This window comes from Vanellus vanellus (genome assembly GCF_965231255.1).
Source record: "Vanellus vanellus genome assembly, chromosome: 17".
Lineage (NCBI taxonomy): Eukaryota > Metazoa > Chordata > Aves > Charadriiformes > Charadriidae > Vanellus > Vanellus vanellus.
In genome coordinates, this window is record NC_138922.1 from 12,541,823 (window position 1) to 12,568,601 (window position 26,779).

At 55.1% G+C, this 26,779-nt stretch overlaps 1 protein-coding gene across 1 annotated transcript in view; it reads left to right on the plus strand.

Annotated features, from left to right (window-relative positions):
• Positions 1-4,540: 4,540 nt before the first annotated feature.
• MAP2K6 (mitogen-activated protein kinase kinase 6) overlaps positions 4,541-26,779 on the plus strand; it is a gene marked incomplete at its 5' end in the record, with an annotated part of 58,979 nt that continues 36,740 nt past the window's right edge. Inside the window, one exon of the mRNA XM_082492141.1 lies at positions 4,541-4,556. Within this exon, the coding sequence (XP_082348267.1) occupies positions 4,541-4,556 (16 nt within the window). The remainder of the gene's footprint in view (positions 4,557-26,779) is intronic.

Genomic DNA, 26,779 nt, shown 5'->3' on the forward strand with positions numbered 1-26,779 from the left:
AGAGTTGGGGGTTGGAGAGTTGGAGAAGAGAAGGCTCCGGGGAGACCTCAGAGCCCCTTCCAGTGCCTAAAGGGGCTCCAGAAAAGCTGGGGAGGGACTGTTTCCAAGGGCATGGAGTGATAGGAGGAGGGGGAATGGCTTCAAACTGGAAGAGGGGAGACTTAGATGAGATATGAGGAAGAAATGTTTCCCTGTGTAGGCGGTGAGCCCCTGGTGCAGGGTGCCCCGAGGAGCTGTGGCTGCTCCATCCCTGGAGGGGCTCAAGGCCGGGTTGGACGGGGCTGGGAGCGACCTGGGCTGGGGGGAGGTGGCCCTGCCCAGGGCAGGGGGTGGCACTGGGTGGTCTTCAAGGTCCCTTCCATCCCAAACCATTCTGTGATTCTATGATCCCCGCTCGGCTCTGGGTCAGGGCATCCCGCAGGCTCTGGGGAAGGCTGCAGCCCTCACTGCCCCCCCCTCCTCCCCCCCCCCCCCCGGGGCAGCCCCCCAGCCTGGGGACAGCGCTACCGCACATCCCCACCGCCCGGTGCCACCGCAGCCTGCCCGGACTCGCCCGCCGGCTGAACTTCACACACCCTCCATCCCCACACGCGCGAAGCGCTGCGCAGCGCACGGCGCTGGACGAGTCTCTGCAGGTCCCCGGCGCAGCCTCAACTCGCTCAAAACCGGAGAAAATTTCCCTCGGCATTGGCAGGGCCCCGTACGAGAGTGCCCCAATTCTGAGGAAGGCAGTGCTGCAGCGGGATCCCAGATCCCTGCCCGGCTTCGGGGAGGGAAAACTGGGAAAGCATGAAAAAAAAAAAAAAAAAAAAGTTAAAATTTATATTGTGCTGTTTGCTGGGTGGCGGCAGCACAACACAGGCTTCGCTGGGCTGGTGCTCCAGCCTGTGCGTGTGACGGGGATGTCCCGGAGCGCATGGGACACAGCCAGTCCTCCGGGAAACTGCGGAGAACAAGGACTCCGTCCTCTATAGGAAAAAAATGCCTTAAAACAACCGAGGTCTCAGTCTCGCTCATCCAAAAACTTCCTGAAAAACCAAAAGAGCATCCCCCATTTTGCACCTGTGTGGAAGTCAGACCAACAGAACCCCAGAATCCCAGACTGGTCAGGGCTGGGAGGGCCCTCTGGAGCCCCCCCAGTGCCACCCCCCGCCAGAGCAGGGGCACCTCCAGCAGTGGCACAGGACACGTCCAGGCGGGTTTGGAATGGCTCCAGAGGGGGAGACTCCCCCCCTCTCTGGGCAGCTGTGCCAGTGCTCTGCCGCCCCCACAGGAGAGAAGTCCCTCCTCGGGGTGAGATGGAACTGCCCATGGTCACGTTGGTGCCCGTTCCCTCTTGTCCTGTCACTGGGCACCACTGGAACTTCACTAGAAGTTCAGCAGAAAGATTAAAGCAAACGAGAAGCCACTGCCTCGCTGCACATCTTCATCGCGACAAGGCCGATCCGCGCGGGCTGCCCGCGCCGCCCCTCATTTGCCTTATAGCCACCGAATCGTAACGCCGCCGTTCGTACCGTGTTAGTTAAGGGTTTGTCGCCATTTCCATCGTAAACCTTTCATTTGGGGGATTTATTGCTCGGCTGTAAGGATTTGCTCTAGCTGCAAGTTTGGCAGGAAGGACCGCATTCAGCAGCGCGGTTCCCTCACCCCAAAACAATCACTCCGAACATTAGAAAGTTACACAAACAGATCCCTAATTGAGGGTTACAGCCTCCTTCAGACTTCGGCCCTTGCAGCTAAAAATGGCAAAACCCTGCGGGACGGCAGCCCGGCGCGGGCCGGTTGGGAAAGGGGGCGGCGCGGGGGAGCCTCAAAATCCCCCCCAAAACGCGCTTCCCAGCCCAAGGGGAAAAGGACACGCACCCTTTTCACCGGCTTTTATACCTTTGTCATCAATATTTTGCGGGGGTGCAAACAAACACCTTTGGCACTAACTTAGATGCAAATGTTGTTAAATCACATCTTTCTTAGCGCTTAGTTATTTTTTATTGTTATTCTTCCATATTCTCCTATAAGGAAAGACGTATTTAATGTAAAGCGCTGCTTTAGCAAGGCCTATCTTTTTTTTTTTTCTTAGGGGCTTTTCCCAAAGTGGGGTTCCTACGGACACAAGGGGGTCCCCATCTTCCCCAGCCCAGCGTACAGCTGCGTTTCTGACCCAAACAGTGTCCCCATCTCAAGGGGGGGGGGACACACGTCACTGCATCGGCTCCACTGGCTCTTCCCATGGGAAACCTCCGTCAGCCCGCGGGGGCTGAGCCGAGCACCTCGGAAAACACTCCGCTTCGGACTTGGGATAAACTCGCTTCATTGGCCCTGCCTGCAAGGGAGAAAGAAAAAAACCCCAAAAAACAACAAAAGAAGATTAAGAAATTGTTCACGTTATATACGGTGGGTAAGAGCCGTGGTTAAGCCAGGGCACCACCGCGCTCCGCAGAACGCGTAACGCCCCCGGCACCATATGAGCACAAAAACAAGAGGTTGTTCTCCAACGGATCCTTAAAAATCTAAAGCCAATGGAAACAGAACGGAGTGTGTCTTTTTCCTCTTTCCGCTGTATTTCACCTCCCCGATGTCTCTGGTGTTCACTGTGCTGCACCAGAACACGGCGATGGGCTCCCCCACGGCCGGTGTGGGGTGACGGGTGGCAGAGGCCCTGAGTGCCCCCGTGGGTGGCAGTGCCAGCTGCACCCCAGCACGTGGAGGGGGCTCTGGGGCGACCGCATGAAGACCCCCGTGGGCAATACTCCCACGGTTCCACCCTGCCCCGGACATGGCCATCCGCCATCCCTCCATCCCGCCATCCCGGCCCAAGACCCGCAGCCTTTCCCCCGTCCCCGAGGAGCCTCAGGATCCCGCCTTGGGTGGATGCCATCTTCCCCCCACACCCAGTAATGGCAGGAGGACACCCAGCAGCCACCGCACAAGCGCCCCGCACCGCGGAACTGTGCAGCACAGGCAGGCGGGGAGGCAGGCAGGGATGCAGGCAGGGATGCAGGCAGGCGGGGATGCAGGCGGGGATGCAGGCAGGGATGCAGGCAGGCGGGGATGCAGGCGGGGATGCAGGCAGGGGCGCAGGCAGGCAGGGATGCAGGTGGGGATGCAGGCAGGCGGGGATGCAGGCAGGGATGCAGGCAGGGATGCAGGCAGGCAGGCATGCAGGTGGGGATGCAGGCAGGCAGGAATGCAGGCAGGGATGCAGGCGGGGGCGCAGGCAGGTAGGGATGCAGGCAGGGGTGCAGGCAGGGACCTCGCTCCCCCGCAGCCACAGCAGTTTGGGGAAAAACCCAGGCGAACCGCAGCACCTCCGCGCATCACGCCGAAACCGCAGGTGCACACCCCCGGGGAAAGCCGCCTCCGCGGCACTCTGGCTGTTTGCGCGCTATTTGCGCGCCTCCCCGGGCGCTTCTCCCCACCCTCTTCCCGCGCATCCTCCGCGAATGCTCCCCCCTCCCTCCGCAGCCTCCCTCAGGCGCTCCCCCACCGCGCAGCCTCCGCGGTCACTTCCCCCCCTACTCCCCGCGCATCTTCCGCGGGCGTCCCCCCCTACTTCCTGCGCATCCTCCGCGAGCGCCCCCCTCCCTCCCTGCGCATCCTCCGCGGGTGCTCACCCTCCACACTCCCCGCGCATCCTCCGCAGGCGCTTCCCCCCCACCCCCCTTCCCGCGCGTCCTTCGCGGGCGCTCCCCCTCCTCTCCTCCCCGCGCATCTTCCGCGGCCCCCCCCCCCGCTTCCTGCGCATCCTCCGCGAGCGCACCCCTCCCTCCCTGCGCATCCTCCGCGGGCCCTTCCCTCCCCACTTCCCGCGCATCCTCCGCGAGCGCCTCCCTCCCTGCGCATCCTCCGCAGGCACTCCTTCCCCCCGCGCATCCTCCGCGGGCGCTCCCCTCCCCACTTCCCGCGCATCCTCCGCGGGCGCTGCCTCCCACCCCCCCTTTCCCCGCCTCCGCGGGCTCCCCCTTCCTCCCCCCCCCCCCCCCCCCCTTCCCGCCTGCGCGGACGCGCACATTCCCTTCCCCCCCCCCCCCCCGCAGGAAGGGGCCGCGCTGCGGACTACAGCCCCCAGGCGGCGGCGCGGCGGCCGTCACCACCGCGCCTGCGCACTGCGCTCCTTCCCCCCCCCTCCCTCCACTCCCCCCCCCTTCCCTCCTCCGTCCGCCCCCCCCCACCAGCTCCAAGTTTGGAGGTTTCTCGCCGCCAGCCCCGGCCCATCATGTAGGTGCAGCGCAGCCCGGCCCAGCGCTGCGAGCAGGGGGGGCAGGACAAACCCCCCCCCCCCTCCCCTCCCCCCAACCCCCCCCCACCCCTCTGCCCTGCACGGTGTGCAATTGCACGGGCACCCCCCCCCCTTCCCCCCCCCCCCTCCCCGAAACACCCCCCCCCCCCGCCGCCGCCGCCGCCGCAGGACACCTCCCGGTGCAGGAAGATCGGCGCGCGGGTGCAGTTTTTTTGCATCTTTCTTGCAAAACTCGCTGCAGCGGAGCGGCGCGGCAAAGTCTTTTGTGCTCCCCCTCCCCCACCCAAGCAGCAAAGGGGAAAAATGTCTCAATCGCGAGGTAAGGCGCTGCGAATATGCAAAAAAAAAAAAAAAAAAAAAAAAAAAAACCCCAAAAAAACCCAACCCCCCAAAAAAACCCCCCCAAAAAACCCAACCCCAAAATAGCCCTGCATGCATATTTTAATTTTGCATTTTATTTTTGCTCCCCTTTCCCCCTCCCCCCTTTCCCATTGCATGCATGCACGCATGCATTTTTTTTTTTTTTTTTTTTTTTATTGGAGGGGGGGCGGGGGCGGGGGGGAGGGGGGGGGATGCGATCGCATGTGGAAGTTTGGAGGTTTTTCCTCCCTCCTCGCCCTGCGCCGACCCCACCGCGCAGCTCCACCGCGGGGGGGGGGTGTTTGCGCGGCGCAGCTGCGCGCAGCCGGCGGGGGTTTCCCTTTGCGCGCAGCGCGGAAGCCCCTTGCGCGGGGTCGGGGCGGAGATTGGGGGGGGGTGGGGGTGTTTGGAGGGGGGGGGAGGGGGAGGGGAACGGGGGGGTGGCGGAGGGGGGGGGGGATGCAGCGGGGCAATGCAGGAACGGGCGCGGGGAGCGCGGATCGCGGCTGAATGACGAGCGCGGAATTAAAGTCAACTTTTAAAGAAGTCGGCGGAGGGGATGAAAGGTGAAACTTGAGCGGAGTTAGCAGGAATTAAATATATACCTATGTTTCCATGGGAAAGTATTGTTCTGGTGCCAGGACTGAGATCATTTTCCACTGATTTCTTCCCCCCCCCCTCCTCGCCCCCCCCCCCCCCCCTCCAGCCCCCCCCTCCCCTTAATATTTGGTAACTTTGGGTCAGAGGCGCAGCGTGGTCGGCAGCGCGCAGCCTGCAGAAGGGCCGCTTTATTTAGCGTTTAGGAGCGGGAGGGGCCTCTTTGGGTAGGGGACAACACTCATATTAATTTTTTTTTATTTTTTTTTATTTTTTTATATTTTTTTTTGGCAGCGCGGTGGGGAAGGTTCGATCTCGCTTTATTTTTTTTTTTTTTTTTTTTTAAACTTTGATGATTATTCCGGAGCGGCTTCTACGTCCTGCAGAGGGGTTGGTGGTGGTGGTGGTGGTGGTGGTGTGTGTGTGTGTGTGTGTATGCGGAGCATTTAATATTGCAAAAATGCTGTGGGAATGCAATAGTCCCTGCAAGAGCGGGCTGGGATGTTTCAGGAGTTGTTGCTCCGGCCATTCATTGTGCAAATAGATGCGCATATGTCAGCTCCTGACCACACAGATGCAGCTTTTTTGGAGCTTCTTTGCAGCGTTTGGGGTTTGCTCTTGCCGCTGCCTCTCCTTGCGCTCTGCAGCCCTCGCGCGTATGGGGGACTCGGGGGGGCGAGAGGAGGTGCATGGCCCGGTGGGAGAGTGGTTCCCAAACTGGGACTGGGGCGTTTTGGTGTTGTTTTGGTGTGTTTGTTTGTTGTGTTTTGGTTTGGCTTTTTTGTTTTTTTTTTTTTTTTTTTTAAACCCAACCAAGACATCTGTGAAGTCAGTGGCCTTCCACTGTGAGCCTTGCTGGGAGGACAGCGGAAGGAGGTGCTTTCGCAGCTCTCGCCGCACAGTTTTCCTTTGTAAGAAAAATGTAAAGTTGTTGTATAATTTATTCCTAATTTGGGTTTGCTGCAGTCATCTTTTCCAGCCAAGCAGAGAATTGTAAAAGTTTCCAATAGAAAGAGCCAAGGAAGTTTGATAATGCAAAATTGAACCGAACGATACCCACAGCTCGCCACCGCTCGCCGCAGGGTCCCTGCGAGACCCACGGAGGGGCAGGAGCTGGGCAGGGGGGCAGCCCCTTCCCGGGCGTCCCCAAAAGGTCTCGGGGTGGGAAAGCCTGCCGGTGCGGAGCTAGTGACGGGCAGGGACCCGCGGTGGTGGCCCTGCAGCCCACCCTCCCGGGGTGCCGCTTCGCCCCCGTGCTCGCCAGCGGTGGCCTTGTCCGTCCTTCTCGGTACCGGGAAAATGGGAAAATACAAGTGGCCAACCCACAAAACACGATCTCGATGAATGGCATCATTCTCGAATCCGTTTTCCGTCCATCTCACGCTCTGCAATACCAGCGTCTAAGTTGGAATTCCTGACACAGATAAGTTTTCCGAGTTCAGCTGTTCGGGCTGAGGTTTTGCTTGGGAAGGGGTTTCAGCTCCGGGGTTTGCAGCAGAGGTATCGTTCTTCAGGATGAATTAAGGGAGGCATAATCTGCATTTCAGGATCAGCTTTCATGTGTTGCACAGGAGGTTCCTCGTCAGCTTTCTAAAATACTGCGCGGAGCCTCAGCCAGCTGCTGGGCTGCGGAGCCCTCTTCCTACTTTGAATCGTTTCCAAAGTTGTTCTGAGAATTTGCCAGAGATTAGTTTTTTTTTTTTTTTAATGCCGCTTGTCAGGGGGACGGTAAAAGGGCGGGTTATTCTCTGATAAGACTTATTCCCTGCAAGGGATGTCCCCTAGTTAAGAGGGCAGAAGCGCTCCTCGCGCCGTACCTGTGCCACGCGAAGCGGCGGAGGCGATGGGCGCTCTGCGCAGCGCTGCGGAAGGTAAAACTCTCCCCGGAGTTCGTAAGCGACGGTTTCATTCTGACCCCGTCCGTAGCAGGAACCAGCAGATGCTGTCAGCATCGCGCCCGCAGGACGCCGCCACGGGACCTGTGCCCTCATGGGCTCCCTAAGACTTTGCGGTCAACAAAATACAGATCAAATCAGAAAGACACCACCGGGTCCGTGCTCATTTCTACCTCTTTTAAGTTGTCAATGATATTTTTTGTTTATTTATTTATTTATATGAAGTTGCTAAATGGTATTTTTGTGGTTAGTCCGTCGAAAATAGGATTTCTCCCAGCACAGCAGCAGGTCCCTGCGGTCCGTTTCTCACCTGCAGAGAGGATTCCGCTCGGGACAAGTGGGACTTGATGTTGATGGTAGCTCAGAAGTTGTGGAATTGTTGCCCAAATGTGGCACATTTGGCTGTCATGACTAATAGGATATTATTCTGGAAGAGAAAAAAAAAATATGCGGAAGTGCATATTAATTACAAGCTAAACACAGTTTGAGGCTATAAATCTGAACTCTCGTGACAGCAGATACATTCAGGAGTCTTCAAAATTCATTGTAACGGGGGAATTACTCACTCACAAAGCCCACATCAGAGAAGCAACCTGCAAAGATGCAAATTTCGCCATTGAAATAAGAAAAGGGAAGGGGGAGCGGTTCCCGTTAGAGCGCTAATTCATAAGTAGTACATTGAAATGAGGTACGTTCGACTGCTAAATATTGCCGTCCGTTCATCTCATTCCTAATTCTCAGACTTTGTTGGTTCAAATACATATTTTTTTCTGCTCTGGCTGAAATGGGATACAGAGATTATGAGAACCACGGCCCACGTGATGCTGGCTGAACGGGTACCCTATGGACTTTGACCAAAGGCCCCGCACCTATTCAAAATACTACATTTTATGTAAAATGCTCTCTTCTCCCCCTCCCCCCCCCCCCCATCCCAGCTAGAAGGCTTAGTGGAACAGATGTAAAGCCTAAATGGTGGCTTTTTTTTTAAAAAACAAAAACAAAAACAAACCAAACCAAAACTCAAACAATAAAACATCCTAGGCAGGTGGAGGTTTTTGCTAGTATAAAATTAACCCGTCAGCAGCGCGAGGCTGCCGGTGGTTGTGCAATGTGCAGTTTGCCTCGTCAGCACCACCTCAGCTTCTCGCCACGGACACCCTCCCGCGACACGGGCGCTCGGCGAGGGCAGGGCACGGATGGCGAGGCGCAGGTGTCCGTTGCGGGTCAAGTCTTTGGTTTATTTTCTCTTTTTGGTTTTTTTTTTTTTTTTTTTTTTGAGACCATGTGGAATTACTGTTTCGCCCCAGCACGTGTGCCGCCCGCTCTGCGGGACCGCTTCTGCGCCGCAGGTGCCTCCCTACGTGCTTTGGGTTAAGATGGGTCAAATGTTTATCAATGAGGTTTAGAGGTCTTATGCGATGGAGGAGTTAACCAGCGCGGGAAGAAAGAAAAGCAGCTGGTTGGGCTGGAAGGTGTTAGGCTAGACATGATGCCGGGCGTAATCATGGAATCATAGGATGGTTTAGGTTGGAAGGGACCTTGAAAACCATCCAGTGCCACCCCCTGCCCTGGGCAGGGCCACCTCCCCCCAGCCCAGGTTGCTCCCAGCCCCATCCAACCCGGCCTTGAACCCCTCCAGGGATGGGGCAGCCACAGCTTCTCGGGGCAACCTGTGCTGGTGTCTCACCACCCTCAGAGTAAGGAGTTTCTTCCTAATACCTCATCTAAATCTCCCCTCTTCCACTTTGAAGCCATTCCCCCTCGTTCTCTCGAAAGGAGGCCAAATCACTGCGGCACACAGTGCCAGCGGGGACGGGGACACCCAGCCGAGCCCCTGCGCCCCGCTCTGCCTCGCGCTGCGGAGGCGTTTGCATGCACCGCCGCGGGGCTGCGCGGGAAAGGAGCCTTCGCACCCTTCGTGCCCAAACTGGGGCTGCAAAAACCAGCGTGCATTCGCAGGGTGCCCGGTCCCCATGTCCTGACACGTCCCGACAGCCAGGAGCTCCCCGGTGCTCGGCAGGGACAGGAACAACACAAGCATTTAAAAGCTCAAATTATAGAAGTAATTATGGCAATAAAAGTTGCAGGGAAAAAGGAGCGGAGATCTGTTGTCCCCTCCCAGCTGAAAAAAGTTCAGATTTCTCACTGCCCCTAAGTGTTGCTCGTTTCTTACTTTAGTCACAAAAAAAAAAAAAATAAAAATTGGAGCTTCCTTTGGGGTGAATTCCCTCCTGCGCCACATACTGCTGAGGTGAAGCAAACGATGCTCAATTAAAACCGCAGGAGTAATTTAAAGAGATGAGACACTTCACTCCTGCAGGAGTGCTGGCATTAAGGGCGCACAGTTACCTCCAAAGTCACATGGCAGATTTGCAAATTCTGTGTACTGTGGTTGCAGATGTACAAGATGACTGAAAAGTTGGCTTCATTTTCTCCAAACAGTCCGTGTATTTGATGTCATTTGTCCGTTTTCTCTTGCTGCGAAGAGCGGTAACACCGCCTATAGAAGCCTCTCAGAAACTGATTTAAAAACAGCACCTCTGAAACGAGCTCCGATCCCTTTTTTAAGTTGGAAAAAGAAGGAAAAAGAAATATAGCGTGGGAGCTTGGGTGGCGCGGGAGCGGGACCGCACGTGCAGCCCTCCCCTCTGCGTGCACAGTGCCTGTTACCCCCACCGCGGGGGCACGCTGGCCATTCCCACCCCTTTCCCGGGGGGTTCCCTGCCTTTACCCCACGGACTTTGCATTTCCTCCCGCTCCCGAGGCAAAGTTCCGCATCTCTGCTCCCGTCCCGCGGGGAGCTCAAGCGCCCGCCGGGCTGTCCCGCGCTCGGGCTGGGCAGGTCACGGCGTCCCGCTGGCACCACCGCTAATTCGGAGTAAGGGAAAAGGGGAGAAACCGGAGCGCACGGGTGTCCCTGGCCACGGTCCTTCACATTTTTGGGGGGGGGGACGGACGATTGGTGCATCGGATGAGTTGGCGGCGTGGCCACCAGCAGCGTCGTTGTAGAAAGCGTTGAGTCAGTCTCCGGTGGCCGGATAAGTCGCAGGACTCTTCTTTTAATTTTAGACATAGCCAGAGCTATAATTAAAAAAAAAAAAAAAAAAAAAAAAGTTTCATTACCTGTAGAGTTGCTCAGCTGCTGTCCTGAGGGCCCGTCTGGGAGCCGCTGAAGGGATCAGCGTTATCAGCGGGAGCGATGTTAGCAGGAACGCGGATGCCGGGCCCTGGAGCGGTGCCACCCTGGATATTATGCTCTGTGGTGGCGGAGTGGTGAAGGCCATTCAGTGCAATTTCCATATCGACTCATTGCGCAAAACGATCCTTTTTATGGCTTCTGCCTTCCAAATCCACAATGTTCTGCGTGTTGACAAGCGCAAATGCAGAAGTGCCTTCTGCTCAGTAATCCCGGCTCAGTGAAAAGGGATTTGGAGAGGAGAAGCCCGAGACTGGCGCTTGTAGGGCCTTCTCGTGCCTCAAAGCCAAAATTAAAGGTAGCCTTATTTTTCGGCTAGAAATCCCAACCCCCTGGTTGATGTCTCGGAGGGTTCGCCCCACCGTGGCAGTCTCTGGGGTGCTAAAGCGCTTCTGAGTCATCCTGACTGCGGAGATGCTGCGGGCAGATGCTGAACATCCTCCGCGGGAGCTCCAAACAGCCCCTGGGGCACCCGGGGCCGCGGTGCCGGCAGAGCTGCGGCTGAGCAGCGCTCTGGGTTTGCATCCCGTGCTCAAGTGAGGATTCGTGGGAGCGCGGGAAGAGCAGCGTCCCAGCGCGTCAGGAGGGCAGTTCGGGGTGGGGGCGCTGCAGGCAGCGGAGTGCCACGGAGCGTTGTGCCCACAGCTGGAGGGAGCAGCCTCTGCAGCCGAGATAGATAGTTTCATATTTTGAAGGAAGATTGCAGAGAAAGAAAGCATTTATTTTTATTATTTTTTTTTTTTTTCCCCCCCCTCTTTGAGCAGGAAAACTTCGCCGAGCAGAGCTGATCCAGTTTCTTGCTCCGGCTGTTTTGTTAGCCTACTTAGCCGGCAATTTTATAATCGAGGGTAGGTTTTCCCAGCCTGCACCCAAGCAGATCAGAAGCCGTTAGAACTGAAGCCCAAGCGGCATCCACTTCTACTGCACTCAGATGAAACCAGTGGAAAAAAAAAAACAACCCAACAAAACAACAACCCAGCAGAAGTTGCAGATGAGATGCCAAAGATAAAGCAGCAATAGAAAATAAGTGCAGGAGTCAACGCTTCACTGTGTCTGCAGCAAGAGGCCTTTAATGAAGGCTGAATCAGCATCGACTTGGTAGCTGCTTTTGAAGGAGAATATTTTTCTAAACAAAAATACGTAGCTGCACTCGGCGAAACAATGCTTATCAGCGCCAAATGGCCTCGGAGCATCACCTGGCTCTTCTTCTGTGGGAGTCCCAGGTAACATGTTTGTGCACTTCTGTTCGTCCTGCAACGGGGGCTCGTCCTGAAGTTCCCCCGTTGTGCGTTTTCAGCAGGGTTTGACACCCTTCAGTTACAGCTTCGCTCCGTGTTATCATTCCTCTTAAGAATGTTTATTGCTTCTCCAGTAGTTCAAGGTCAGACACAGAAAATGACTCAAAAGTCTTTTGTTGTTCTGACAGCTCCCAAGTAATGGAAGTCCCCATCTGGCAAAGACAGACTTCCCAGAGTACCGGCACCAAAAAAAGAGAGAGGGGAATTTTGAAGGCAAACGCTGCATCGATTACGGGGTTTATTTCCCTGGATTTGCTCCGTCCTATCTGCTCTCATCAGCTCTCAGCATCTCCTGTCCCGTCTCTCTCCCGGTGAGAGCCCGCTAGACTTGCAGGCTCGCACAAGTACTCGCACGTAGGAGGTGAGGCGTTCGCTTGAAAACCGGCGCATGGGAGATGAGAAGGTCCTTTTGGCAGCGGCTCCGCGCGGAGGGTTTGCGCAGCGCCCGGCGCTGCCTTTGGCACCGGCTCCTTCTTCCCGGGGCGCTTCTCCAGCGCTGGCAGCCGGCGGCCGTGCAGAGCCACACTTTCCCGCTTTGATTTCGACACGGCCCCTTTCTTCCCGGGGCTGCTTTAATTGCCTGCAATTAGGGTCTCCGGTGCTGCAAAAGTATGAAGAAATAAACCCAAGTTTGGCGTCGGGAGGACTGGGATTGATTTCTGCCCCCAAACAGCTGATGCGGTGGCCTTTTAAAAAGGCAGTGTCGGCCCGCGAGCCCAGCGGTGATGCCGGCGACTTAAAGCGCAGATACGTGACATCGGTTGGAGCTTCGCGCAAGGAGTGGGACACCCGTGGGAGCAGCTCTCCCCTTCTGCCAGTTAGATGAGGGAAAAGACGGGGACTTTACACGCTACCGTCAAAGCGCCACTTTGCCCCGCTTCGGGCAAAGCTGCGCCTTAAGTAGATTTTTCTAAGCTGAGCCTCAGCGCTTCGCAAAACCGCCTCGGCAGAAGCCCCAGGCAGAGCACAGGGCTTTTGGTAGCCCTGAAGGTGCCGTAGGTCGCCCCAAGCCCTGCCCCGGAGGGGCAGGACCCGGCCACGGGGGCTCTGCGCTGTCGGGGGCGTGCAGGGCTCTGAGCTCCATTTCCCAACCCCACGCGGGTCTCGGAGCTTCCGAGAGGACAGGGAGGCCCCGGCAGCGTTCATCCCAAGCTTGACCACCACTGAAGTTCTGGATATGGAGGTGTAGACTTAACGTGAAGTCCCCTCTTGGGGGTTTGTGTCTCCAGATTGAAGGACGCTGACGGGTAATGCAGAAGCTCACTCCCAAGCGGACCTCAGTACTTAACCATACTAATTAAATGTTTTCAAAAACCACAAGATTGACCTTCACTGCATGCCCACAGATTTTTCTCTCGTTTAACAAGCGCAGGGCTGACAGAGCAGCCTATTAAAGGAGAAGAAAGGCAATGCTCTAGAGACTGTTGTTTTTCAACCTGTTCCAAAGTGTTTTCTGCTTTTTAACTATAAGAGATGGAAACCATAATCCCCTCATAACCGACCAGGAGAAACCAGGCTGGAGACAAAGCGTGCTCGGCTCAAATAAAGCACAAAGTCTGATAAAACAGAGAACGTACTTAAAACTGAAGTTTACGCGGATACCTATGGAATAAGCCACCACAGCCATTATATACACAGGTACTTGTGTAACCAGAGAGCCGTTCTGTGTGGCACAGAGTTGTCCTTTGGGAGATACCCTTTGGAAAAAAAATGAAGGCAATTAACATAGACTCTGACTTCCTTACCTTTCCCAAGGACACCCGGAATTTTTGCTCATTGCTAACAAAGCTCGGAGCATCTCTGCGGGGAGAACTTGAATTCCTGCCAAGGAGTCAGTTTTACAGATGAACTGAAGGAGGAGATCGGTGCGGTGCACCGCGTGAAGGGACAGCACAAACCACCCCCCCTCCTCACCCCCCTTCCCCCAGAGCAGCATCTCAACTGGAGGGAGAGCCCAAAATAGTCCCTGGCAGCTGGGGAGGGCCACACCGACGCTGCGTTCAAAGACGATTAGTAGTGAGTTGCTCTCTGGAGACGAGAAAGGCTGAATTGGCGGCAGGCACCTTTTTGGCAGAGAGAAGGACCTCGGGGCTCGCACCTCTCCGGGGTGACAGCGCAGGGACGTGTCCTTGCTCGAAGCCACCTGAGCCGGGCAGCGCAGCAAGCTGGCCTCCACGCAGCACGGCTTCAGTTTCATTCATGTCATTAGGCGGCTTCCTTTACGGCTAAGCACGTGATTATTTTTTTTTTTTATTTATTTATTTTTTTTACTTTTTTTTTTTTTATTTTTTACTTTTCCCCTTTTTTCTTCCCCTCAAAAACATTTGGTACTTCCCCCGCGAGAAATCAGCAGCTTTATGCCTGATAAGAGGCTGGAACAGCTTCCTGCAATAGGAGAGCATTCCTCCTCTCGCTCTTCCTGCGCCGACCGCAGAACAATGCCAGCGCTTCCAGCGCCAACAACCATTTACTGTACTGCGTCGCGCACCCGCTTAGGGCCCATCCTGCGCGAGCATCTCCCCGGCCAGCACCTCCTGCAATGGGTGGAGAGAGGAGGTGGGGGGGATGACTTTTTTTTCCGGGAGCTTGCTTGAAAAAGGCATTGCCGCAGCTGAAACGCAAGGCGCAATCTGGAGGATTGAATCAGAGCCGATGCGGAGCAGCTGTAGCCGAGCAGGGCCCTCGTTTGGACCAGTGGGGTCTGAGGAATTTATATTTTTTTTTCTTTCCCCTTAAAAGAGGAGCTAAATAGGATTATTATTATTTTTTTGTTTCATGCTCTGATCTTGAAACCGCTTGCGCACATGCTAAACTTGGAGCGTATGAGTCCTTCTGCGGGAGCGAGTGGGACTGAATGTGCTCGGGGTTGAGCACACACATAAGAATTTACAAGGTTGGGGATGTATTTTGTCCCGGTTGCTAAGTAGGATGGACGTTATGGACCTGCGTAGATGATTTAGGCTCCCCTGCGCTCTCTTGGCTTCTTTTTTTCCCATTTCTGCTTATCTGTTCTTGCAACTTAGAAAGCAGTATTGTATTTGCGAGCGTGTGTGCGTGTATAACTGAGACTACGGGCTTGAACCTCGCACGGGGAGCTCTATGGAGGCTTTGACAGAAAGGCTTATAAAGGGAGTTTTGTATTTCCAGCTCCTGGTGTAGAAGGCTGGGTGGAGAGACGTAACCCGACGGGGTTTGATCCATGTGGGCATATGAGGATAGAAAAAAAAATCTGCCCAGTTGTGTCAGAGACACTTCATTGGGGGAAAAAAAAAGAACAAGCCTTGCCGGCTTCTGCCACAGTACCGTGCCGTAATGCGCTGCTTCGGCGTGTTTTCCAAACCGAAATAAAATTGCAGGATAAAAACTGGGGAAAAGCTTTTGTTCTTTACGTATTGTATGGCATAGAAGCAAGCGTATGCTCTTAGCAGGTGTCTGGGAGGAGAGCCGGACGTTCATTGCTGTCTGACCTCTGGCTGAAGTCTCTTTGAACTTGACAGAGGTTCCCTGGGAGCCCCGAGAGCTGCGCTGTGTCCTGCACACCTGCACGTGAAGGGCTTCGGGCTTCCCGAGCCGCCTCCTGTGCGCAAAGACACGTTGCCGAATTGGTTGCAGGACCGAGACTTTGATGTTCGCGGTGGGACAGGCTCGTGGCTGCCGCAGCAGCGGTGGTGGAGGAGCAGCTCCGGTTCTCGCCCGTCTCCGCCGCCGGCGGGTTCTTGGGGTAGCCCCCGTTGTTGCAGTTCTTCTCCTACTGCCTCCTGTCCCCGCTTCATGTCGGGGTAGTGCCCAAAATTGCGGTGCTGGAGCTCTGGGTGGGTGCCGGGGCTCTGGGGGATGTGGGTTTGGCTTTCCTGCGGTTGCCCGTGGCTTCTCACTGGCAATAGGGTTACTGGGGGGTTTTAAAGTAGGACCTACACGTTTGCTGGGAGGCACTGCCAGCAGAGGGAGCATGAGTTAGTTCCTCCCATCTACGCGGTCCCGAACCGGCAAATATTTAATAATTTAGGTACAACAATAAGCAAATAAGTTCTTAAATCAAAAAAAGAATAGCAAAAGAGACCTCTCTAACGGGGTAGCACAAAGGCAGATCGGTCAAAGTCTTGACCGTGTTGGAAACTTAATCACAATATTTGGCCAAACCATTACAAAAATTCCCCGTGCCAAGATGTTAAGCAAGGAAGCGGATCCTCTCCTTCTCTGCCGGTGCTGCGGGTGCCGCCACCTTCTTCTGATGCAGGAAAACCTCTGGGCGAGATTGCCACCGGATTTCTAATCAACTCATCTGTTTGGCCCGAGCCGCGAGTGGAGGACAGAGCGTGAGCAGCATTTCACTAGGAAGAAAATGAGGTGTTGATTTGAAATTTTTCCGAGTGTTATTTGCACCACAGAAGAGGAAAGTGGTCCTAAAATTATCTTCTGTTCAACACTTTTTGTTGAAACAAACAGTTGGCAGCTGCCAAGCGGAACAGCACAACTTGGGGACTGAAGAGGAGTAACTCAGTCTAGAGGTGTCTTGTATGACTTTGACACTATTTATTAAAGCTTTTCATCCCAGAGGTGCTATTTTCCCCCGAGGAGCCCCGGAGCTGCTGGGAGGGCTGGAGCCCCTCTGCTGGGAGGACAGGCGGGGAGAGGTGGGGGGGTCAGCCTGGAGAGGAGAAGGCTCTGGGGAGGCCTCAGAGCCCCTTCCAGTGCCTAAAGGGGCTCCAGGAGAGCTGTGGAGGGACTGTTTCCAAGGGCATGGAGTGATAGGAGGAGGGGGAATGGTAGATTTAGATGAGATATTGGGAAGAAATCTTTCCCTGTGGGGGCAGTGAGCCCCTGGCGCAGGTTGCCCCGAAAAGCTGTGGCTGCCCCATCCCTGGAGGTGTTCAAGGCCGGGTTGGACGGGGCTGGGAGCAACCTGGGCTGGGGGAAGGTGGCCCTGCCCAGGGCAGGGGTCGGCACTGGATGGTCTTCAAGGTCCATTCTGACCCAAACCATTCTATGATTCCATGTTTAACCCTCATTTTTGGCTGAACAAGCCTCAGCGCTTGCCCACGGAGCTTTGCCAGTGGAGCAGCATCTCGGGCACAGGAGGGCAATGATGAGGGGACACCACTGATTGCAGAGGGACTTCCACCGAAGCCCGTGTGTTGTGTCCATTGTGGTGTGTATGGCTGAGGAACGGGCTGAAGCCTGTGGCCGGGTCCCAGGGGACGGACACTTGCTGCGGCTATTGCAAAGGCTGAGACAGCAGTCTGGCACAGCCTCTACGTGCACGTTCCTGCTCAGCCCGGCACTTCCTACAGCCCTGATAGGAACGTGTGTTCCCGGTAAGCACGTGCTTAACCGTGAGCACCGCCGAGATATAAGAACCTTCATAGCTGGAGCCACAAGCCCGAATCGAGCTTTTGAGTCAGCAGCACAGCAGAAATCAGCAAGCGGATGGAAATGTCACCTTGGTTTTCCAAAGCGATTTGCATTTCCCCGGGCTGGCAGCACGTCTCTCGGCTCCCAGAGGCCCTGGCTCGGGAAGCGGGGTGCCGGCGCTGCCGGGGCGGCTGCCCCTCGCCCGTGGACTCGTCGCCCCTCGGAATCCGGGCAGCCGCGGCAGATGCAGAAGTCAATCTGTTTTTTTTGGTGTTTTCAGGGGAAATGAAGCTCTGCTGCAGGGTCCTCTCTCCGCCAGCGATGCCGCTTTAAAAACACTGTGTGGGATCCACTGGGAGATAATCCCAGCCGTGCCGAGCGTGGTTAAAAAACCTGAAAAGCCAAATTGAAACTGGAGGGAGACCTCGAGGGGAAAGTTTGTCTGATGGGAGAGGACATCCTCGTCAGCTCCCTGCAGCCAGACCTGAGAAAGTTGGGTTTTGAGGCTCCGCAGAGCAGTGGGGAAAGGAGGTGGGTGCTCCTTTGGTGTGTTGAGTTTTCCAGGGAGCGGCGGGTTTGGCAAGCGTAGAAGTGTTTGTAGCTGGGCTGGGGCTGGTGGGTTTAAGGCAAATCCTGCTCCCACCGTGGCTGAGGCGGACAGGGCGCCTGCTTTTATGCTGAATGTAGGAGACGCGCTGCTGCCTGCTAGATATCCGTATGGGGGCTGCTCAGAGCCCCGTAGCTGCATGCGGTCATGCACTGTGGCGTTTGGAGGTGAAATCTTGGTGGATAAGGGGAAGTTAAAAAAAAAAACAGCAAGTGGAGTGTTTTGAGCACGCCGGTCCCGTGGGAGGTGTCCCTGCCCGTGGCAAGGGGTTGAAACTGGATGATCTTTAAGGTCCCTTCCAACTCTAACCGTTCTGTGATTCTCCCGGGAGTGATGCCCAGCTTGCGGGCGAACCCGCAGCATCCCCGCTCACGTGTTGGCCGTGGGCCCTTCAGCCCCTCACGCCGGGGGCTGCCTCGCGTGGCAGCACCCACCGGCACGGCAGAGCCTGCCCGTCCCTTGGGCGGCGTTTTAGGGTTCTGCCGCTGCACGGAGAGGCAGAGCCCACCCTGCGGGGAGCGCGAAGCTTATCGCAAAGGCTCGGGTAAGCCTTGCACGCCACAATGCATGAACGTTTGGAAAGCACTTCGCCCTCCCGCCTGCAGCGCTGGGCTTCGGCTGCCTGCGAGCACTGGAGGCGTCTGTCCTCCTGCCCCCGCGCGTCCCCCCCCGGGCACGGGCAGCAGCCCACCTCCTCCGGCGCCGCCGGCAGGTGCTCTTTGGCAGGGAGAAAACAGAAATGAAGGTAGCGGCAATGAAAGCAGCCTCGTCCTCCAAATCCTCCTGCACAAAAGCCCTTTTGTTCCCCGGGTGAATTCCAAGAGCTTTTCTCCAGTTTTGATTCCAGCAAACTCCCACTGCAAGCGGGCAGCCGAGGGCTTGAAAACAAAGCAGCAACTAAACCAAAAGTCCCTCATAAAATATCCCCACGAGGGCTGGGAGGCTCTTGACAAACAGCTTCCCCGGCCTGCAATTCCTGTGGATTTCCTAATTTGAGATAAGCAGCAAAGAAAACAGGCTCTGGGATGGGGAGGCAGCGGAGCCAGCGGACCTTGGCAGAGGGAAAATACGGGCTTGATTTATGGTGTCCCGGTGACTGGAGGGAGCGACTGCCCCCGCCGCTCGCCTCCCCGGAGCTCCGCTGCTGTGATTTCTCATGATAATGGGGACGAGGGGAGAGGCCACGAGGCTCCCGACGGCCTCTGTTGCTCCGTGGAGTCTCCGCCACCATCGCCTCTTTCCCAGAGCAACGGGAAGATGCAGCTGCCTGAGCGCCGGGATGCGACCCGCGAGGGATGCGACCCGCTCCAGCGCCCGCGAGGAGCAGAAAACAGTCCTTTTTGGCATCGCTTTGACCCCAGTCAGATGTCCCCAAGATTTTGGCTCTCGCAGCCTCACGTCAGGCAGCCGTGAGTGATTTGCAGGATTTGAGGGTATTTGAGATGGCGTGACGGGAGGAGAGGCGTGGGAGTGGGTTCTCTCTGTGCGTGACGAGGAAGGCTTGGGCACACCCGTGAAATTAAGTTGCGGGGTGGGAAAACAGTTTGGCAAAGCAAGGGGAGAAGGAAGAGGCTTTGGTCCCTACAGCATTTCCGTCAGACTATTGGAGATGGGGCGTGCGCAGGCAAACTGTTGAATTTTGCATTTTGTGTTTTTATGGATGTGCTTCCACGACCATCTCTGGAGGATCCAACATGTCCTGAGCATCAAGACACAGACGGCTTCAGCTTTGGCATGGGCACGTGTCTCCTTGCAGCTAAAGGGTGTCACAGAAATCTCACAAACCTGTTGGAGGTTGGTGGCGCTCTCCCATCCTTGGCTGGAGCCACCTCAATGGGTTTGGGCTAATTCTCTCCGGTGCCAAGGGGAGCGGAGACGGTGGTGGAGCCTGTGCTGCCTTGTGCCCCCCATGCAACGTGGGCAGCATCCTTCGGCAGCTGCCAATGTCCTCATCCATGGTAGGCCTTTGGTTTGGTGGGTGTGAGTCAGAGCCCAAAGCAACAGAGGTGTTTTCGTCTTGATTCATTATTGCAGCACACCTGCAGGCTAGGCAGAGCGGGGACGCGCGCGCAAACAAGGCTTGTGCAACTTCGGGAGTTGGGCTCGATGATCCTTATGGGTCCCTTCCAACTTGAGAGATTCTGCGATTCTGTGATTAACTTGCCTGCGGCCATGGACGGGGTTGCTAGAGCTGAAACTGGAGGATGCGCATCCCGGTACCCGGTCCCTTCCACCCCCCACCTCCTCCCCTCGTCATGCCATGGGTCACCATGCAGCGCCCGTCCCTGACGGAGCATCTCGCACCTGGGCTGAATCGGCAGAAACCCACACATTTGCAACCTCCCGGGCGATGCTGGCACCGAGAAGGAAGGCGCTGAGCCCCGGAGAGCCGTGCAGGGGCAGGGCTGGGGGTCAGCTGGGGGCGGCCGAGCCCCAGCCCGGGTGGAATTCCCTGACAGCCGATGCTCCTGGCTCTGCCGCATCCAGTGCCTTTCCTGCGCCGTGATGTTGCCACGGTATGCGCAGAGGTGCTGCTGGTTGGGAGGAGCCGTGCCCTTTCCCCCAGGCCGTCGTCGTCGGAGCAGCTGGGTGCACATGCCAGATGAGTTCAGCCAAAGTGTCGTAACAGCATTTTTAATATTAAAGTCTCTCGTGCCCTTATGCTGGAAGCCGTAGGCAGGCAAAACCCTCCTATCTACCATCTCCCACTTACGTTAGCACCTGAAGTACGATGGATTTAGGGCTGTTTTGCATTGCGTCTACTTTCTGAAGAAAAGTTGGCTGAGCTAAAGGCCCTCGACAGAGCAGGACGACAGTGGAGGGCTCTGTCTTGCCTTGTCACGTCTGCAGATACTGATGTGGTCTAGGCACCAGCTCCAACAGGAACATGATGGGTGGCCCCACGCTTTGCCTGCCGTTCCCTCCCTGAGATTGGGAGTGATGCTGCTTCAGGACTGGGAGGGACATTACCTGGAAAAGCCATTTGTTGTCACCTCCCCTCTGAACTGTTAGCGTCAGAAGGGAGCATGTGGCTGCTCTTTGTTGGTTTGTAAGCATGAAAACGGTCGTGGAAGGCGCTTTTTCTTCTCGTGTTGGTATTCATAGAATCATGGAATCATAGAATGGTTTGGGTCGGAAGGGACCTTGAAGATCATCCAGTCCCACCCCCTGCCCTGGGCAGGGACACCTCCCCCCAGCCCAGGTTGCTCCCAGCCCCGTCCAACCCGGCCTTGAACATCTCCAGGGATGGGGCAGCCACAGCTTCTTGGGGCAACCTGGGCCGGTGTCTCACCACCCTCACGGTCAAGAGTTTCTTCCTAATATCTTACCTAAATCTGCCCTCTTCCAGTTTGAAGCCATTGCCCCTCCTCCTATCACTCCATGCCCTTGTAAAAAGTCTCTCCCCGGCTCTCCTGGAGCCCCTTTAGGGACTGGAAGCCCACAATAAGGTCTCCGCGGGCCTTCTTTTCTCCAGGCTGAACCCCCCCAACTCTCCCCGCCTGTCCTCCCAGCAGAGGGGCTCCAGCCCTCCCAGCATCTTTATGGCCTTCTCTGGCCCCGCTCCAACAGGTCCATGTTATTCCTCTGTTGGGGGCTCCAGAGCTGGAGGCAGTACTCCAGGTGGGGTTGCAAGCAAACACTGGAGCTGGGGGTGGGGAACACATCGGGGCAGACCCCACTTAGGAAGCAAAGTCCAGAGTCCCAGCAATGGAAGGTCCAAGCCAGTGCTGGAACCCATGAAACAGCTCAGTGAAGTGGCAGCAACTTCTGTGGGATACAAAAGATCATCCCAAGCCCTTATACCCTCTCCCCTGCAGCCATGTTTGTTAAACCCTCCATGAGATGGACGGTCTTCATCTCAAAACTGGCGTTGGGTGTTGGTGTCCCACAAAAGAAGGTTGCTCCAGCACGTGATTACCCCAGTGCTCCCTGTGGGCTCCTATGGACTAGAGGTGCAGGGGGTCAGTTTTGTTTGGTGGGGGATTACAGGAGGGTACAGGACCCTTCCCAGGGTCCCTGCAGCCCTGCCCTCGGTGCACGTCTCGGCACGGGATCTCATGTCAAATCTCTGTCAAAGTATCTCTTCCGTTTCCCACTCCGAAGGTCTTAACTCTTCTAAAATTTAGAGATGCGCTCTTATCAGAGTGACAAACAGACTCTCATAACTGAAATGTGCAGATAGATAGATAGGAAGAAATTGCATCCCTCCGGTTTCTGTATTGACATGAACAAACACAGCCGCCTGCAGCCCTTTTGCAGGATGTGTTAAGAGGAAAATGGACAGAGTCCGAGAGATTAGCCCGAATCAGGAAATTACCTTCAAAATTGAATTACTGAAATGCAGAGCTTATTGAAAGGCGGGCGAATAGGTTCTGATATTTGCACAGTTTGGTGACATTTCTGTATGTTTCTGCACGGCGGGATCCAGAGATTAGTCTGCTGGAGGCCTTATTGCAAAGCTTTCTGCTTCGCCTTCTTCCAGCGGTTTGTTCCTGTGCCGTCCAGAGCTTCGCCACCAAAGCGTCTCCTGCCGGAAGCCGATCTTGAGGCAGGCGCGAGGGACTGACCTTGTGGTTTTACTTTGCAGCGAAGCTGAAGAACTTTGTCTCCGTTGTGTTTGTGCCTCGGCAGAGCTGACCTACGTCAGCCGCCGCCAGTTGGAGGCGCCGCTGGCTCTTGCGGCGGAGGTGGTTCCCGGGACGCACATCGCCCTGGTGCGATCCCAGCTGGCATTGCACAACCTGTGCCGTGGGCTCCGTTGGGTGCACCTCGGTCACTCCTTGCAAAAGCCCGGCTGTTTCGGTTCAGGGCCTCTCCGGCGCTGGGTTTATTGCAGGTTGCAGGATTGAGTCAGAGGAGCGAGCTGAGCCCTGCGACAGAGACCTCGGGGCAGGCGCCGGGGCAGGACAGCGAAGGACATTCCCGGCGTTGTAATGTGGGCGCTAACGGGATCGGCAAGTCGTTTGGGATCGGCCGGTACGTGGTCACTGGGTGAACTGTGCCCGGGCCATGGTGCGCCATGCTCTTCTTACCTTCAGGAACCTCGGGAATTGAAATGGGAGGTGGATGCAGCATCACCTGCTCATGTGTTGTGCCAACAGTTGAAGGTTTCCTACCATACAGGTTTCCAGATGTTGGGTTTCCAGCTGCAGATGCAGGGGCTTTCTGTCTCTGTGTTTTCATTGCTTAGACTGACTTAGAGAAGAGGAAGCGTCCGCCTCTGGGCTGTGGCTCTGAGGTCATCTCCTCTTTGCCAAAGCGAATTTGGTAGCACTTGGGGCGATGTGTTGGCGGCGTTTAAGTCTGTGGAAGGTGTCTTTAGGAGCCGGTTCCCCCTGCTCAGTGCAGCATGTCTCGGCCACCAGTCAGAGCCAGGAAGGAGAGGCAGAGGGAAAACGCAAGGAGAAGCGACTCAAGCACTCCATATAGCCCGCGGGTGTTTCCAGGTTTGGGATGAAATGAGATTTATTTTGGGAGAAAAGCACCAAAAGAAGGAGCGGGGAACTAGGAGTTCAGAGGAAGTTAGGGCTGTCCCGCGGCTATCTCTGCGCCCGGCACAGTGCTTCGATTGTGGCCAAGTGGGCGCAGTGGCCCTTTGGTATGAGGCGAGACGCTGGCTGTGCCGGTGCGTGGTGCAGGGCTCGGTCTCGCAGAGCCCGTGAGATGCCGCTTCACTCCTGTGCCATGGAAGCACACCAAGCGCCTCCATTTCACCCTCGGTTTAGGGGTGGGGGTTTTGCTTACACAGTTGAGTACGGCTGATAGGGGGAAAGCAGATCATTGGGCTTTCAATACCTTTCAAGAAATCAGACAAAAAAATCCTTAGGAAAGACAGGAGTAGTAAATGCACCAATTTTAATCTCTTAAAAAAGTGGGAGAAAGAGGCATTTCCCGCCTGTGAAATTTTACCAGCAAATTTTATGTTAAAGAGTGTTATTTGAAAGACAGTGTTGCTACATGGCTGTTGAACACAGCTTTAATAATAAATTGTGGTGAAGACAGAACTGGTTAATATCCTTTGAAGGAAATAGGAGCTTTTTGTGGCAAGGAACCATTTACTTTGGATTATATCGTACAAAGTTTTTGACTGCAATGAAAAGTCTGGAGACGGGGGGGAATGGGATTTTCCTTCAGAAGTACAAGGTTGTTTTCCATTACAGCGTATGTGGGTAGTGAATTCCTGTCTTCCCTTTCTTTATCATCCTCTGTTATGCTTCCTACCCTTCTGCTGTGAAACTTTGAAGTTTCCTTTGTCAGTATTGATATTTAACGCTGCCCTAATTGAACGGGGCTAGCAACATGAATCACTCTGTACGCTCTGTCAGGGCTGGTGGGAAGAGGTTAATGAGCCCGCTGGAAGTTGTATTTTTCTCCCCTCCCGCAGGAACTGGGTTTAAGACCTTCACAGGGAAGTATTTAATGTGTTTTCATTAAGGCAGGTTTTCTTTTTCCTATTAAGAATTTTGCTTTCAGACCTCACTTCGTGCTCAGCGTTGACTTTCTTGGGCTGGTGGAGTCAGTGCCCGCGCGGGAGGCACGCAGGGTGGGAGCTGGGCGCAGGAGTTGCAGGGATGCGGCTGCCGGCTTGCGGTACTGCTGCCATGAGCAGTGCGTGTGCCGGGAAAACAGAGGGTTTTTAAAGGTGGCAACTTCTCTAGCACCAGTCAGCTCAATATTTAATTCCAGTAAATATTACCCTTCCAGTCCCTCAAGGGGCTCCAGGAGAGCCGGGGAGGGACTTTTTACTGGGACATGTAGTGATGGGATGAGGGGGAATGGCTTCACACTGGAAGAGGGGAGATTTAGATGAGATATTGGGAGGAAATTTTCACTCTGAAGGCGGTGAGCCCCTGGCGCAGGGTGCCCCGAGGAGCTGTGGCTGCCCCATCTCTGGAGGTGCTCAAGGCCGGGTTGGACGGGGCTGGGAGCAACCTGGGCTGGGGGGAGGTGTCCCTGCCCAGGGCAGGGGGTGGCGCTGGATGGTCTTCAAGGTGCCTTCCATCCCAAACCATTCTATGATGCTGTGATTCTATACTGTGGGTAATCGCTTTGCTAAAAGAACGTAGACTTAAGTTTGTGCTTAACGTTAGAGATATCCTGTATGTTTTGCTGAATCAGAACTCGGTTCTGGAGACGTCTCAGCATCGCTCCAAACCAGTCTGTTTTTTTCCCTCAATTATTCTTAAAACCTGGCTTTTGAGTCAAGTGCTTGTGGAAGTCTCCGCGTGGAAAATTGCAGGGAGAGCTCTCAAATGAGCTTTAGCTTGAAGGCTCAGCGACCAGAAAGCCACCAGTGGTTGTTTACACAGAAAACTCATGAGTTTTCAGATGCTGGGGAGCAGATGTACGATCCCATCTGTTGATCAACCAGGACCGTGAACCGTTTGCAGAAGGAGCCGCGTTTCGACTCCGTGCTTTGTGAGATGGCTCGTTGGGGCTTTCCTTATTGCAAATCCCAAGGAATTGCAGTGAATCCTCCGCACTGATGCTCACTCAGGCTGGGTTGTGCCTCGGGATTGAACCTGCTGCTGTTATTTTGGTGTGGATGCCCGGCGTCTGCCAGGGGTTGCTTTTGTGCTTCAGCTGCCTCTGAGTCGGGGACTTATGTAGTCACCCGCTTTTCTCAGATTTGCAATCTCCAAAAGCTCATTTTCTCCATCAGATGGGGCTGAAATTGGCCAGGGGATTTAAACGTGCCACAAGGGGGACAGACTGTCAAATACACACACATGGTGATTTTCTTCAGGAAGCGAAGCTAAAAATAATAACGGTTCATAAAAACACTATGGAAAATACTGCTTTTCTGGTGGATGGAGCAGGTAACGTCCAATTTTGTGTGTTTTTAAGCTGCCTCCACGTTTTGAACTCCTGCACTTTCTCTGCAAACTGCAATTTCAGAGAGCGTCGTCTTTGAAAGCCGATGTCTGCTACGGTAAACTGGGGGATTTTGTTTTGACAGCGAGATACTTGCTTGGCAGTTATTATTGAAGAGAACTGATCCTGGGACTTCCAATTATTTTTTTTTTTTTTTCCTTTAAAAACAAGTGTCATTGGTTGCCTTTGGGGAGAAACTCTTGGAAGCACGTGTGACCTGGACCTTTGTTTTTTTCGGAGCGGCTGCGGAGCCTCAGCTGAGCCCCTCCATCGTTCATGCGGCTGGGAGCTGGGGAGCCGGGGCGCGGGGCGAGAGGGGGACCCCGGTTCCCGCAGCCCGCTGCAGCCCGCCAGGGTGGCAGCCCCGGCTCTGCAGAGCGGTGCTGACCGCTGCTCCGTGCCCCCTCGGTTTTACGGCAGCATCACGTTCAGGATCACTAAGGCCGTGGCAATTCCCCTCTCCAATCCCTTCTCCCGGTGCCGTCGTGAAATCCGCGTTTTCTTCTCGCTACCGTCGTTGCTTTCTTCTTTTTTGAAAAGAAACCCCCAAAGAACGTTAAACTGTGTCTGTGTCTTGGCAACTCGAATACGCGAACAGATTGGGCTTCAAAAAAATGGCAAAGTTTCAAAATATTGTATTCTGTGAAGAAGAGACAAGGAAAATAAACTCCTCAAAGTGCAGATTTTATTTCACCAGGAGGCGGAAGGCTTTTAATATTTATTTGGGTTTGGCATTTTGCTACCTAGTTCTTCTGCTGACACCGCTGGTGAACCACGATAAGATTCAATGCTGTACAACCTGTTCTGGTTCACGTTGAAATTAGGTGAATTTCCAGTAGGTTCGTTTTCGCCTTCCTAGAGCTGCCTGCGAGCCGGGTCCTGAGGGTCAGGTACTGCCCATGGGCTTGTGCAGGCAAGTCTGCAAAGGGGAAAAAAAAAAGGAAAGAACGAAGCAAATTTGTGCTTGTTTCTCTTTTGCTTTTGGTTGGCGTGTGAATGCCGCTGCGGCAGCGTGGATGGCGGGACGGTCGGTGTGTAGCAGTACGCCAAGAGGCGGCTGGTGAGTGTTAATAGGAAGAGTTCAGCTCTGGAGCTGGAGAGGTAGTTTGTGCCTCCGTGGGAAGGCGGTGAATTACTGTGTCTTAATTCCCACGTGTGAAATACGGGTGAAGAGAGAATCGCAGAATCACAGAATCTCCTGGATTGGAAAAGCCCTGTAAGATCATCTAGTCCAGTCATTAACCTAATGCCAACAACCCACCGCTAAACCATATCCCTCAGCACTATATCTACACAACCCTTAAATCCCTCCAGGGATGGGGACCCCACCACTGCCCCGGGTAATACGTTCCAGTGCCCGAT